The sequence below is a fragment of the Alosa pseudoharengus genome, unplaced genomic scaffold, assembly GCF_046254945.1.
Source record: "Alosa pseudoharengus isolate Yale_2024_CS ecotype anadromous, Long Island Sound unplaced genomic scaffold, YU_APseudo_1.1 YU_APseudo_1.1_scf_15, whole genome shotgun sequence".
Taxonomy (NCBI): domain Eukaryota; kingdom Metazoa; phylum Chordata; class Actinopteri; order Clupeiformes; family Clupeidae; genus Alosa; species Alosa pseudoharengus.
The window spans coordinates 24,168,219-24,182,649 of NW_027468620.1; the positions used below are offsets into that span (position 1 = coordinate 24,168,219).

At 43.6% G+C, this 14,431-nt stretch overlaps 1 protein-coding gene across 1 annotated transcript; it reads right to left on the reverse strand.

The window, feature by feature from the left end:
• Positions 1-106: 106 nt before the first annotated feature.
• Positions 107-13,964, reverse strand: rab1ab (RAB1A, member RAS oncogene family b). Its single transcript, XM_076285975.1, has 6 exons — positions 13,791-13,964; positions 2,932-3,004; positions 2,499-2,594; positions 2,060-2,155; positions 1,643-1,774; positions 107-1,474 (listed from the first exon to the last, which is right to left on the reverse strand). The coding sequence occupies exons 1-6, from the start codon at positions 13,802-13,804 to the stop codon at positions 1,277-1,279; spliced, it is 609 nt and encodes a 202-aa protein (XP_076142090.1). The 5' UTR covers positions 13,805-13,964; the 3' UTR covers positions 107-1,276.
• Between the last annotated feature and the right edge of the window lie 467 nt (positions 13,965-14,431).

Consider the following 14,431-nt stretch of genomic DNA (forward strand, 5'->3'; position numbering starts at 1 on the left):
GGGGACCTCACTTTGCGCTCAGGGCCAGGCTGTAGTAAATTAATTTAAGGTAGGTGTGCTGAAACTGAAGGATTCTAATCAAATAGCTAGATACAATTTTACCAAGTTCCTTTAAAACTGAAATCAGTTGCCTTTATTATGAAAAAAGAGAACATAGTGTTTTATATATGCAATTGTGAAATTGCCACTTGCAATCAAGATATTCCACAGGTTATGGCCAATTTGTCAAACAGATTCTAAATTGGAACAACATTTGCCATATGAATGTAGAATAAATAATTAAAACACAATCTGTCATCTACATGTTCCACCAAGAATTGCAGACATATTTAATATCGTACAGTCCGGTAGTACAATATTTATTTAAACTTTTTTCCTGTTAAATGTTACATATTGCGCAACAAAATTACAATAGTCTGCAGCCACAAATTAATAGCAAAGATTGAGAGGTAAAACTACTCAGATAATGCATTTAACTACAGAACTAGCAAATCAGATCTTACATATATATACATAATGTTTATGTACATATATATTTCACTAGACTCTTTTTTTAAGTTGGACAGTGAGACACTGTTGTGCAGTTGGTTGACACGCAAATTGGCGATAACACCTTCCAAGGGGACAGAACTACACACGCCGATATAGACAGCAAAAAAAAAAAAAACAAGAAAGAAAAAAAAGAATTTAAAAAAAGACAGGAAAAAAAAAGTCACTGAATTTTGACCACAGACCAGCCCTGCAGTGGGAATGCAGTGAGAAAACACATGTTATTCCAGGAAACCTGCACACAGAGAAGATTTCAAACGCTCAGTGGAAAATAAATGTGTTCTCTCTACAAGGGGTGGAGAGGGGGCCCATGGCGGAAAAAAACAAGTGTGTGAGTGTGTGCGTGTACAGGGCAAGTGGCAGGCTATGGGATGGTACCGTTAATGGATCATAAACCTTACTGAATTCTGTTTGGGGCAGGGGGGGGGCGGCATTTTGTACTGAATCTGTCATTTTACATAACCATTGCTTTTGGTAGTGCGGCTACATACAGCACAAATCAGGCAACTTGTTTTAGTTTTTTTTTCTTTTCCTCTCCCTTCTCTCTTCTTGCTGCACCTTGTCCTCTTAACATCTGCCTCTTAACATCTTGTCTTGTGGGCATTGTTGCAATTTATTTTTTGTGACATTTCAAGTGGTGGGGGTGAGTGTGTTTTGGGGGGGGGGGGGGAGGGGGGCAGGAGACTGGGCCAGAGGAGTTGGGTTTGTGAGCCGGAGACGGGAGGGCTCAACAACAGCCCCCAGACGCAGGCTTCACTGGAGTGCTTGAGATCTTCACGTTGGACTTTTCTGAGCCTCCTGCAGTGGCCCCGGGGCCCATCCTCTTCTTGATCTCCGCAGCCATGGTCATGAAGGCCTGCTCGACATTAGTGGCGTTTTTGGCGCTGGTTTCCAAGAACGGGATGCCCAGGGAGTCTGCAAATTCCTAGGAGGAAGAGGGGAGGGGGGAGCAAAGTCATTTGGGAATCACGTCATTTGACCTTACGGTAAATACAATAACAGACAAATGATGACAAATGTACTGAAAGTTTAAACAACTTCATCTAAATTCAAATTGTTCAGTTAAAATTATTTATGTTCAAGAGCCTGTTACCTTCGCTGTTGTGTAGTCCACTACTTTCTTTGTTGTTAGGTCACACTTGTTGCCAACCAATAGCTTGTTGACGTTTTCACTGGCATAGCGGTCAATCTCCTGTAGCCACTGTTTAACGTTATTGAAAGACTCCTGTGAGGAGAAAACAGAAAGGTTGTTTTTAAAATAAATTATTATCAGGGACTGGTAAACACTTGACTTCCATTAGTCATGACTTCCATTAGTCAACATTAGGTGAAGACACACAGGTACAAAATGTATTCAAAACATTACTTAAACCGTTTCACTATCTTTTTGTTTAACAAAATTAGCCAAACGAACCAATAGCACAGTATTCACAAGAATGCTGTTCAATCGGATAGTCTATTGTGTCAAATCAAACAGAACCATGGGAATGCACTTGTGTGTTGAACCCACCTGATCTGTAACATCATAGACTACGATAATGCCGTGAGCTCCTCTATAGTAACTGGAGGTTATTGTGCGAAATCGCTCCTGCCCCGCCGTGTCCCACTACAGAGAGAGAGAGAGAGAGAGAGAGAGAGAGAGAGAGAGAGAGAGAGAGAGAGAGAGAGAGAGAGAGAGAGAGAGAGGACATCATATACAGGAGGTTATGACGTTCAGCCTTCAAGGACTCTGGTTTCTCCTTGCAACACAGAAAAAGTGGTTCAGTTCAGTCTTTGTAGAGAGGAAACTACTATTCATGGCATGCACTTGCCCAAGGAAAATTTGGCAATATTTGTAACTGCCCATGGATCTCAAACATGTCCACATTGTAAAAAGAGTGATTACATACTGGTTAGCATTGTAAAGATGGAAATTTAACAGACAAGAAAAAGCAACGTAAGGGACTTACGATTTGAAGTTTGATCGTCTTTCCGTCTAACTCTATAGTTCTTATTTTGAAGTCCACCCCAATAGTGCTAATGTAGCTCTCTGTGTATGTGTCATCCTGAAAAGGAGGGGAGGAAGGAAGTGGGTCAAAGAAAGCTGGGGCTCGGTTCCCTGGAAGCGCAGAGTCACATCCTGCACTGCACGCGCATACACACACTCACTCCAGCCGCTTCGCACAAAGCCCTGGCCTGACTCGGCAAAATCCACTAAACCCTGCGAAATCCTTTCTGTGCGTAACTTCAGAAGAAAAGTCTGTATGTGTGTGTGTGTGGTCCCACACTAAGCAGGCCTGCACAGGTTAAAGGGCTAACAGCATTTTTATTCATCGTTGACTCACCTAGTGCCTTTAACACACACTAGGCAACATGTAAAGGGAGCACAGCTGGGATACTTACTGCGAATCGGAGGAGGAGGCAGGACTTTCCAACGCCAGAGTCACCAATCAGCAGCAGCTTGAATAAATAGTCACTGAGGAGAGAAAAGAAGAGGAAGGGAGAGAGTATGTGTTAATGAGCATGCTCGCTAAAATAGCTATAAATAACTGTGATCAGTGCGCCTTGAGACAGGAAATGGAACCACGGAACATGCTGCCATGACTTCTGGGAGAGTGGACACAGTGACACTGCTTGTGGCCCATCCTAATCAATCTGACCCACAATCCAGCACTGAATTGACACACTGGACCAGAAACCCACAGAGATTAGACATCAAACCCTGCCAGTGTTGAGCAGAATGAATAGGGAGAACAAGGGGTACAAGGCGGTCATTCACACAGGGAGAGCACTAGCCTGGGCCCTGCAGGCTCTGGAGTAAGGCCTAGTCATTGACAGTCACGCACCATGACCTACTATAAACTCTAACTGCCATGTGCATCATTATCTACTGCACAACTAACACTTACATAATCCTGGCTTCTCCTCTGACAACAACAAAACGGAAATCTTGCCGACTTCCATTCCACACCAGCTAATAACTTTCCCAGCCTTTGTGAGCAAAAAAAAAAAAAAAAAAAGAGACAAATAGAACAGAAAGGGTAAAAGAACTATGGACATAGTGATAGTAAAATCAGCACTATGCTTTCCCCTCATGTGACTTCCTGTCTGGGCAGACCTGCATTGTCATATCCCAAGACCACAGTTCATCCTTTAAGGACAGCCTATCCTGTTCCAGTGTATAGTTTTTTTTCCCTCCAAAATATGCTGAGCTGGCACCACATGCCATTGCCTCCTTGTTAGTGAGAGGTGTGGTGAAGTGCTCAAATGATCAGACTAGGGCTTGGCAGTTTATTGCAGTTTTTTTAAATATAGTTTGGTGCATTTAGCTAACCAGCTAACAATATATTCCAGCCACGTCTGCGATCCATTCGCCAACAATGTGTCCCTTTTGCTAGAGTTTTCCTTTGTGCATTCACCACCATTAAACAGCTAGGAATAGCCATCTCATATAGTCAGCCACAGTTATCCAGTCAAGATTGACTAATCTAATGAGCACTCAGTCGTGTGTGCACTAACATTTTCCGTGCCGTGGAAAGTGAGTTGTATTATTAACTTTCTGGTGAACTTACTTAGGCACCAGCAACAGGTTTAGATAACTGCAGACTAACTTTGGTTTCAGACAAAGTTACTGCTGCACCACGCACAGCATGAAGGTTATAACAGACTAATTAGCCCACTGTGAAGTGCTTCGCCCTTTCATGAGTACATTTACAGGCTTGCTCCTGACAATGCAACAATAAAGATCAAAACAGATAGGACTACTCGTATGCATGCTTGCAAACATGCCGAAATAGCTCCATTATACATGCATAAAAAAGTAAATAACATGAAATCAAAATCAGAAGACTGAATGTTTCGCCAAATGGTATAGTCAATTAATTGCTCCCCCCATTCAGACACATTTACATTGCAAAGGTGTTTTGGAGAACCCGCCCAGGATGCCCGTATTTGGACTTTCCTGTAGCTGATTTGCTCTCTCCCATCTGACTCCAGACAGATACCTGTGGAGAACTGTTTGTTTAATGTGTATTGTAATTTCTCTATTTCTAACCAAGAGCGTTATGGCTCAGGGAGTTCATGGTCTTGGCTTCACTTTGCAACAATGTGCTGTGCTGTGTGTACAACAGAGCTATCAGAACTCTATTGTTAACATCCAGAAGAACGCCTTTTTTGTGATCTCTGGCGACTTCAATCACATAACACTGGATTCCACACTCACAAATGTCTACCAGTATGTTGACTGCCCTACAAGGAAAAACAGGACAATAGACCTCATGTATGCAAACGTGAGGGATGCATACAGCGCAAACCCCCTCCCCCCACTGGGAAAGTCAGAGCACAACCTCATTCATCTCCAGCCAATGTACAAGCCCAAAGTACAGAGGCTACCAGTTGCCACACGCACCATCAGGAAGTGGACACCTGAAGCGGATGAGGCTCTGAGAGACTGCTTCGAGTGCACTGACTGGAGTGTGTTACAGAATGGAGAGGACTTCGAGGTCACACAGTGCACAACTGACTACCTGAACTTCTGCATGGACATGGTTGTTCCCACCAGAACTGTACGCTGCTTTCCCAACAACAAGCCTTGGATAACCAGCAATGTCAAGACCCTTCTTAACAGGAAAAAGATGGCGTTCAGAGAGGGGGACATGGCAGAGCTGAGGCGCGTGCAAGGGGAACTCAAATTCAAGCTGAAGGAGGCTAAGGAGGACTACAGAAGGAAGGTGGAACAGAAGTTGCAGGAAAACAATTTGAAGGAGACATGGGACTGCATGAAGGTTATCACTGGCCTGAAGAAGAACAGCAGCTCTGTGGAGGGGGACCTGGACAGGGCAAACCAGTTGAACCACTTCTACAACAGGTTTGACTGCCCTGCTCCAGCTCCAATGGCGGTGGTCTGTCCACCATCCACCACCCCCTCAATACCAGTGCAACACTCACCTCCATCATCACAGGCTATCGTACCCCCACCATCACTGGATTTTGCACACCTCCCCCACATGGCGATCACAAACAATGAGGTGACAACGACTTCAGTCAACAGCCTTCAGACACACAGATCCCAGATGCACCCCTCCCCCTCCCCTTACACCCCTCACCATTACAACAGCTCAAGTGACAGCCCAACTAAAGAAATTGCGCAGCAATAAAGCAGCGGGGCCTGACAGACTGTGTCCAAGGCTACTCAAGGCCTGTGCTGCTGAACTGGGGAGCCACTGAAGCACATCTTTAATTTGAGCCTACGCCTTGGACAAGTTCCAACACTGTGGAAGACATCATGTCTCACCCCTGTCCCCAAGAAGCCACACCCTAGTGAGCTTAATGACTATGGACCTGTCGCTCTTGCTCTCATGGAGCGATTGATCTTAGGTATGCTCAGACCCCAGGTACGCCATGCACTAGACCCGTTACAGTTTGCATACCAGGAGAAAGTGGGCGTGGACGATGCCATCACTTATCTTCTACACAGGACACATTCCCACCTAGACAAGGGGAAAAGTGCTGTGAGAATCATGTTCTTTGATTTCTCAAGTGCTTTTAACACCATCCAACCCTTCAGATTGAGAGACAAGCTCTTGCAGATGGGTGTGGACGCTCACCTGGTAACCTGGATTACAGATTACCTGACCGAGCGACCACAGTTCGTCAGACTGAAGAACTGTCTCTCTGACACTGTGATCAGCAGCACCGGAGCGCCACAGGGAACTGTGCTATCTCCAGTCATGTTCACCCTGTACACATCTGACTTCTGCTACAACACCGAGTCATGCCACATGCAGAAGTTTTCTGATGATACTGCAATTGTGGGGTGTATCAGGAACGGGCAGGAGGAGGAGTACAGGAGCCTGGTGGAGGACTTTGTGCAATGGTGCAAACTCAATCATCTTCAACTCAACACTTCAGACCAAGGAGATGGTGGTGGATTTCCGCAGGTCTAAGCCCACTCTGCTACCAGTCCACATTGATGGGGTCAATGTGGAGGTGGTAAGCACCTACAAGTATCTGGGTCTCCACCTGGACAATAAACTGGACTGGTCAGCCAACACTGATGCACTCTCCAAGAAAGGGCAGAGCAGGCTGTACTTCCTGAGGCGGCTGCGGTCCTTCAATGTGTGCAGCAAGCTCCTCAGGATGTTCTACCAGTCTGTTGTTGCCAGCGTTCTCTTCTATGCAGTAGTATGCTGGGGAGGAAGCACAAGGAAGAAGGATGCGGGGCGAATTGACAGGCTGGTAAGGAAAGCTGGCTCTGTAGTGGGAGCTGAACTGGAGTGCATCACTTCACTATCTGGTAAAGTAATTTGTCCCCAGGACCATTGAACTGTTCAATGCTTCACTTAAGGGAAGAGGAGAGATAGACTTCTCTGCATAGTCTGTCTGCCTCTTCACCCCCTCCATGTTTGGATACTGTCTGTCCACTAGCCACTTTTACCACTGTCTTTCTGCCTCACTGTTTGCGTGCTATATTAGCACGCATAACCCGTCCCTCCATGCCACAGCCGAACTGTGGCCACACTTATAACTTTTCTTAAAATAGTTAAATATATAGATATATAGACTTTATTTCTGCATTGTTGCACTGTTGGACTTACTCATTTGCACCATCACCATGACCACTATCAGCATTGCACTATCACCATGACACTCATTCACACAGAGCACCTTACCTTACCTTACTATGCACAGAGAATCACAGGCTCAGTCCCTGCCTCAGTCATTGCAAGCGCCTCTGATTGATTAATCACCACTATGTGAATACTGTTTTTAGAATTGATTTAGATTAAGTGTTAGTATAATTTGTATTTTAGTATATTCTTTATCTTCTACTGTCCTTATTGCTTAGTTGTGTTTTTATATTATATACTTTAATTACTTTTTCTGCTGTTAAAGAATGTGTATGTGTTGTCTGTATGCTGCTGAGACCTTGAATTTCCCCTGGGGATCAATAAAGTATCTATCTATCTATCTATCTATCTATCTATCTGAATTTGGCCTATATCGCCCAGCACTATATCTGACCTAAACCAACAGACAAAAGCCTCACCCTACACACAAGCCTGAAAGGAAGAAAAAAAAAAGAAAGCCTGACTGATTTGTTACCCACAATGGCACAAAGCACAATGGCATCAATGGGATGAGTTTGGAGGGCTGCGGCGTAATACTCTTGGTAATTTAAAGTAAATGTGAAGGTGCTCTTTGGTAGAAAAAATATATGTATAAGTATGGATAGTCCAAGGCACTCTTCAAAAAAAGGTTTAAAAAGCTTTAATAGGTAGGCTTAATCATCATGCTAAAATTGCCAACATGTTTCTGCCTTGGCTAGGCCTTCATCAGGGCAAAATCTATTACAGGCAAGGTGTTCAGACAAGTAGGATAAATCAGCTGTTCAACTAACACCAGCTGATGTGGGCGGAGTAATAACAATGAGGTCTAGAACACATTATCACATATACATACAAGCAGACACTAGGTGGAGTCCATATCAATTCATCAACATAGCAATGTAATAAAAACAAATAAACAATCACACAAACATGCCTCATCGAATCTACAAGAAAGCCAACATTTCAATAGTCATTCAATCCCGGGGCTGTCACAGCATTCAGTTTGTATATCCAACGACTTTCTTTTTGGTTTAATATTTTTGTCTATCCCCTCTCGTAGACGTAAAAGGCACATGATCAATTCCTATGGCAGTAAATACAATGGTTTTGTCTATATGCGTTTCTTTAAAGTGTTTTGTCATTGCATAGTCACAATTTCCTGTTTTTGCGGCATATCTGTGCTCAGCTAAGCGGTCCTGTAGCCGTCTTTTTGTGCGCCCCACATAGAAAGCGTTGCATAGAGAACATTGTAAAATATAGACGACAAATGTGCTCTTACAATTTATGAAATGGTTAGTAACAAATGTGTGTAGTGTTACTGGGTGGGTGAACCCTTTAGACTTAGATAGAGACTGACAGATTTTACAATGCCCACATTTAAATGTACCGTGGATTTCTCCTTAGCTGGCAAGTAACTGCGCACCAGTCTATCACCCAATGAAGGTGCCCTTGTGAAGAAGAAAATAGGGGGCTCCTCAAAGATATTATTCAACGAGTCATCACATTTTAGGAGATTCCAATTATTTTTAATTACATTGTGTATGGAATACAAGTCTGTGCTGTAGCGCGTCGAGAAGAAAACCCTATCATTTTTAGCAGAAGTAGGCCTCCTAAGGAACAGACAGTTTTGTTCGATCGAGCTAGCCCTCTCCAGGGCTGTATCTAGAACTTTAGAGGAGTAGCCCCTTTGTCTGAAGCGATTATACATCACTACACTCTTCCTGTCAAAATCTTGTGCATTATCGCAGATCCGACGTAGTCTCTGAAATTGTCCGGACGGGATGTTCCTAATTAGTGTAGGTGGATGGAAACTTTTCGCATGTAGCAACGTGTTTTTATGTGCCACCTTCCTAAATATATTCGAGTGTAGATACCCCTAGATATCCTTATAAATCTCAAAATCCAGGGATAGTTTAATATTGGAATTCGCTGCATTTAAGTATCGATAAAACGCCAATAATTCATTTTTTGTACCACTCCACCACAAGATTACATCGTCAATAAATCTAGCCCACTATATGATCTTATCCCTAAAGACATTTCAATCGTTAAATACGACGTCTTCTTCCCATTTCCCCATGAACAAGCCCGCATACGATGGGCTAAAGCATGCCCCCATTGCGCAGCCTTTGATTTGCCTAAAAAGTTTATCCCGAAATAAAGTCCGAGAGCGTAATTGAGTTCAAGTCCAATTTAATATCCTTTTCCTTCAAACGTTTGAGATCGTGGAGTAGATGTCGATGATCCATGTTCTCCTGTGGAGCAGTAGTTTCCTCATCAAGTAAAGAAGCACTGGTAATAATCCGTTTTCCTTCATCTTCGGAGTACGCAAATATCGTCGCCATGCTCATGCAAAATGGCATCACTCAAGATCTCTACAAACTAAGAATTTCAAAATGCCCCACATATAACATGAGAAACACAATAATTAAGCTAAGCGTCAACAACTCAGCAGTGCATGTTTAATATTTCGCCTCTTTCCGCTCAAGTCTGCTGCCCCCACCGCTACAGCTTGTGGCTGTCGGAGCGGATCCGTACGGTTCGGTTCCTGAAGCAGACCAGAGATTAAAGAGTGGAGTTGGACCTGGGAGCAAACAAGCGAGCAAGCAGGCTGGCGCTGGAGCGAGAGGGGGTGAGGGGCTTATTTCTGAGCGAAACCAAACATAAGCTCATTAAACGGATCCGTGCAGGTGGAGATGGGTAGAGGTCTAGCTGAACTTGGCTGAAGGTCACCATAGACCTGACTCTCTCTTCCCCAGTCAACATAGAAAGGAAGGGAAAAGCCCTGGCAAGCACAGGCAAAAACAGACAGCACTGGGCATGACACATCATGCCAACATTTCTTATGGCACCTCATTAGACTATTAGTATGAGTGAGTGCTGTATCAATTCTTAGCCTATTAAATGAGAATTTATTTTTTGAAGAGGCTATTCCTTCCCCTGTGGTGAAAATCAGCAGTCATGTGTAATCAGTGATAGTGGCAATCAGAATTCTTGGATCAGAAAAAGATAAAAGGTTGACTGAGGGGAATGAAAGGGTTCAAGGCATTGGAGAAATGGGCGACCTATTCTCATTATGATTCTGTGATTCTGACACTATGACTAACCTAGCCTACATCACATAACCTAGCCTTCGGCCTACATCACAAGGCCAAAATCATGACAGCCTGATTACAAACAGAATACAACACTCCCCTTTAGCCAAAAGATATCTCCATTTGGTTTAGACCTAACTTTAATCACCTTAACAGCTGGGATTACCACCACTACCAAGATGTGGGAAGACTAGGCGGCAATACGTCTTGAAAACAATTAGTTAAATCCCGAGACACAGAACACAAAAAGCTTCAACTATCACACCATTCAGATATGGCATCCTGAAGTGGGCGTACTATTAAGCACTTGTTAGAGCAGTTTGCCCCTGCTAGAACCTGCCCAGGTCAGGTTTCTACGTATTAGAAAAAAACTGTAGAGGAAAGACACAATTCCTGATGTTGCTAAAGATACAGGATCAGTCGAAGTGCAAAATCCTGGTTGACCGTAGTTAGCCATCGAAGTGACAGGGTTCAACTCAGACCATTTATGTCACCGAGTCTGACAATCTGAAGTGCTATGAATAGGAAGGAATAAGGAAGACTTGCAGTACCTTTCCTACATGTAATTGGTCAGTTAAACCCATCACAAACTTAAGTGATCCCTAAAAACATTTATTGTTATAGACCTCTAAAATGTTTTCCTATAGTCTAATTCAGCACTGTAAGCTGTAGCTACATTTCACTCTCGGAACCATCCCTCTTTCTGCCTCATTCAGAATGACCCTAACAGGCCTTCAATGTTAAACAAAACATTTAAATGCCTACCTGCTACAATAGACCAGACCTGTTGGGCAGTAAGACTATGAGGCTATTGTCCACCATTAACATTACACAGCTGTATCCATGGCAAAGAACAAACACAGAGGACAGTCTTCAGCGATACCCCCACCCACTCCCCCATCCGTCCTCCACCTCCCTACCATGTCAACCTGCAGTGGGCCAGCATAGCTGTTTATTGAACACTACTCCATACACAGCGGCCCAACACAGGGGGAAATTCGAGTAAGCCGATTAAGCATTCCATTGAAGGTGGGGGTGGAGCGGGGGCCCATCACCCCGAGTGCCCAGCACTTCGAGCCTCCGACCCACCTTGCCACTACTCCACAAAAATGGAGCCTCAAGGCAGGAGACCCGCCTCTAAATAGAGTTGCAGCTTGCCACCGTGGATGCCCACCCGGTCCGGTTGTCGTCTGAGAGGCCTGGTTGCTTCCTGACTTCCCCCTGTTCCCATTGTAATGAATTCCAGTCATGCTCCCTTCATTAGCCGAGCTCGCGCTGGACAATGAGCTGCCCTGTGTACACACGCCGCCCTACGGACAGATTCAGCGCTTCCCTAACCAATCTCCATGACCCACCAACCTCCAGGGATTTCCAAACACTATCTAGGACACGTTTGAGCCAAGCAGAGGCTTTTTCTAGTGTGTTCTTGAACACAAAGTAGAATTTTCCACATAACAGTGCAACATTCACCAATCTCCGGAGAGGTCAAACACTGTAAGTTCTTGCATTTTTGCCACCTTCTACACAGATAAGAGACAAACTGAGGGAAGGCCAGACATTTTCAGGAGATTAAAAAAGTGGCCACTGAGGCATCTAGAGCATTTGGCCCTTCTGCCAGCTCTAAGTGAACACAGCACACAGGTCATCCACCCACAGAAGTGGGACGTAGTTGTGAGGAAGGAATCATAGTATACGACTTCAGCAGTATAAGGATTCTGACAATGCTGAGTGTGAGCATAGCTGTTGCGTGTCCAAACTTTGGGCAAAGAAGAAGAAGAAATGCGAAGACAGAACGTTGTGCAAGCACAAAAGTACACAATGTCTGTGGCAAGAATCAAAGTTAAACTCCACGTGTAAATGACCTCTGTAGAACAAAGAAAACTAACACACAATGGCAAACAGGGGCAGTAGGGAAAACTGATGATATTATGAGATGATGTCGACATACCAGCAAGATCATACCTGTTGAATGTAGGCTACTGACAACGAAAAGTATTAAAAATATATATTTATGATAACACTGACTAAATCAGTAGATTCACTTTGAAGAAAAACAACAACTGTGGGGATAGGAATTAAGCACACCAACATTTAAAACTGAGAGTAGACTGTTAGCCAATGACCATTACTTGGCAGCAAACAATTAACGTCTCATTTCACTAACTACACTATCACTATAGTCCATGTTAATACATTGACAATAATACAAAAAACATCAAACAGCACTTTGGCAGGAAAAAAGAGTTAAGACTCAAAATGTCTGAAAACATGGGTTGGACTCCTGTGTTTCAGTAGTAGCTGAGGCAGTGTTGTAAGCAGCATGTCACATGGCATGTGACCTACACATGACTGACTCACAACTTCAGCGGATGGGTGTCTCCTGGACGTCGACTTACACTTGCCTGTGATGGCAAAGCAATTATTTAACAAATGTAGCCTAGCCTAGCTTATCCCTTGGGCTCACTCACTGAAGATCAAGATCTCACTGACCGAGTAACAGCTGAGAATTTATACCGGAAAAACATACTAGTTTTGCCCTAAATAAGATGAACTGCTACAGGGCCAACAATTTTGAGGCATCAACCTCTAACAGTGCAGTTAGGCTACCTCTGTAAAACTGTAAGTGGCTTTAAAATCAACAGCCAGGTGAACATCCGGGTTGTCAAACAGAGGAAAGAAATATAGAGGCAGGTGCTTATTAGTATTAAACTGAAAACTACAATGGCTCTACAACTCAGACTTGCCACAGCAGTGGGGAAAGTGAGAAGAAGTGGTGCTGTAAATGTGATCGTATCAATATAGTTAGGCATATCACTTGGATCTGGTTGGTCGTATGAGCCATCTGTAAAGGATCAAATTTGTCATACGTAGACGGCCTATTTCTGCCCACAGCATGTGTGTCAGATAGTAAAAAACATGTCAGCTGTATAATAGCAACCTTTACATTATATATTGAACGACCATGTAACGTCCTATAAATCGAAACTAACTGACTGAAGAAAGACTAACAGCACAGAACTAATGTCACACCTATCCAGCTAACAATCGCCTATGTAGGATGACCAACTAGTAACTAAAACTGCTGCCGGGATTGCTTAACTGTTGCATGTTGTTGACAATATTCTTACACTGTGCAGCTCAATATTCTGAAAACATTGGTTCCGAAGATGTGAACTAAAACCAAACCATTCGTCTCGGTAGGACATTGGAACACCACTTTACAAAACCGGGGATGGAATGATTTTTCGCCGGGGCTAGTTTGTTAGCTTGCTAAATAACCTTACATTAGCACCTGTAACGTACTATTACATAATTACAAAGTGCCAAAATATATGCACCACATACAATGTTAACAAACCTACGTGGATAAAAATGTAATTCTAGGTCGCTAGCATTGTATGTGCTTTTGACATAAAGACAATAACCCGATTCCTAGCTAGCGTAGGCAGCTTTCGATAGTAACGTTAATGCTAACAGGGTATGAAACCCCTTTTGCCGTTGACTGTCAACTGGAAACAGGGAGCGCTATGCTAAGATACACCGCTGCATTTCTACTTACTATTCAGGATTCATCGTGGCTTGACACTGTTAAACCACTCTTCTTATAAGATGAGACTCCCTTTAGATTTGATGAACAACAGAAGCGCCGCGTTTAACAGATTTAAAAAGTAACTAGAGACTAGCTACTCCCCCAGACCCAAGGCGGCTAGTCGTCTGAACCCAAAATGGCTGCCACTTCAACCAGGAAATAGAGACGCTTCAACTGGGCTGCTTTACAACGGCGTAAGCCATCCACGTCATACCAGTTACTGGAAGTTGTAGTCCTACATAAAGCAATGCTGGTTGCTTCAGGTGACTCTGTATACTGTGTAAACTACATCGCCCTATCATCAATTCGCATACACCGGCGTTATGCGATGTTTTAACGCCTCGTTCGCTTCGGCCACAACCCTCTCTACTGTCAAAAAAGAAGAACAAATTACGTCATTAGTGAAACGTGGCATAACGTTGGCACGGATTTTGAGCCAGCAAAATCAATAATTCTATGGCTGTTTGATTGCTCATATTTTTTTATCTGTCTTAGGGACATATCTGTATGATGTTCTAAATATGGCTACTGTTTTATGTTATTGTGCCACTAAAGTGGCCTAAGATGTACAGTCGCCTGTCGCCTATTTTAAAATGTTTTTGTTTTGAACT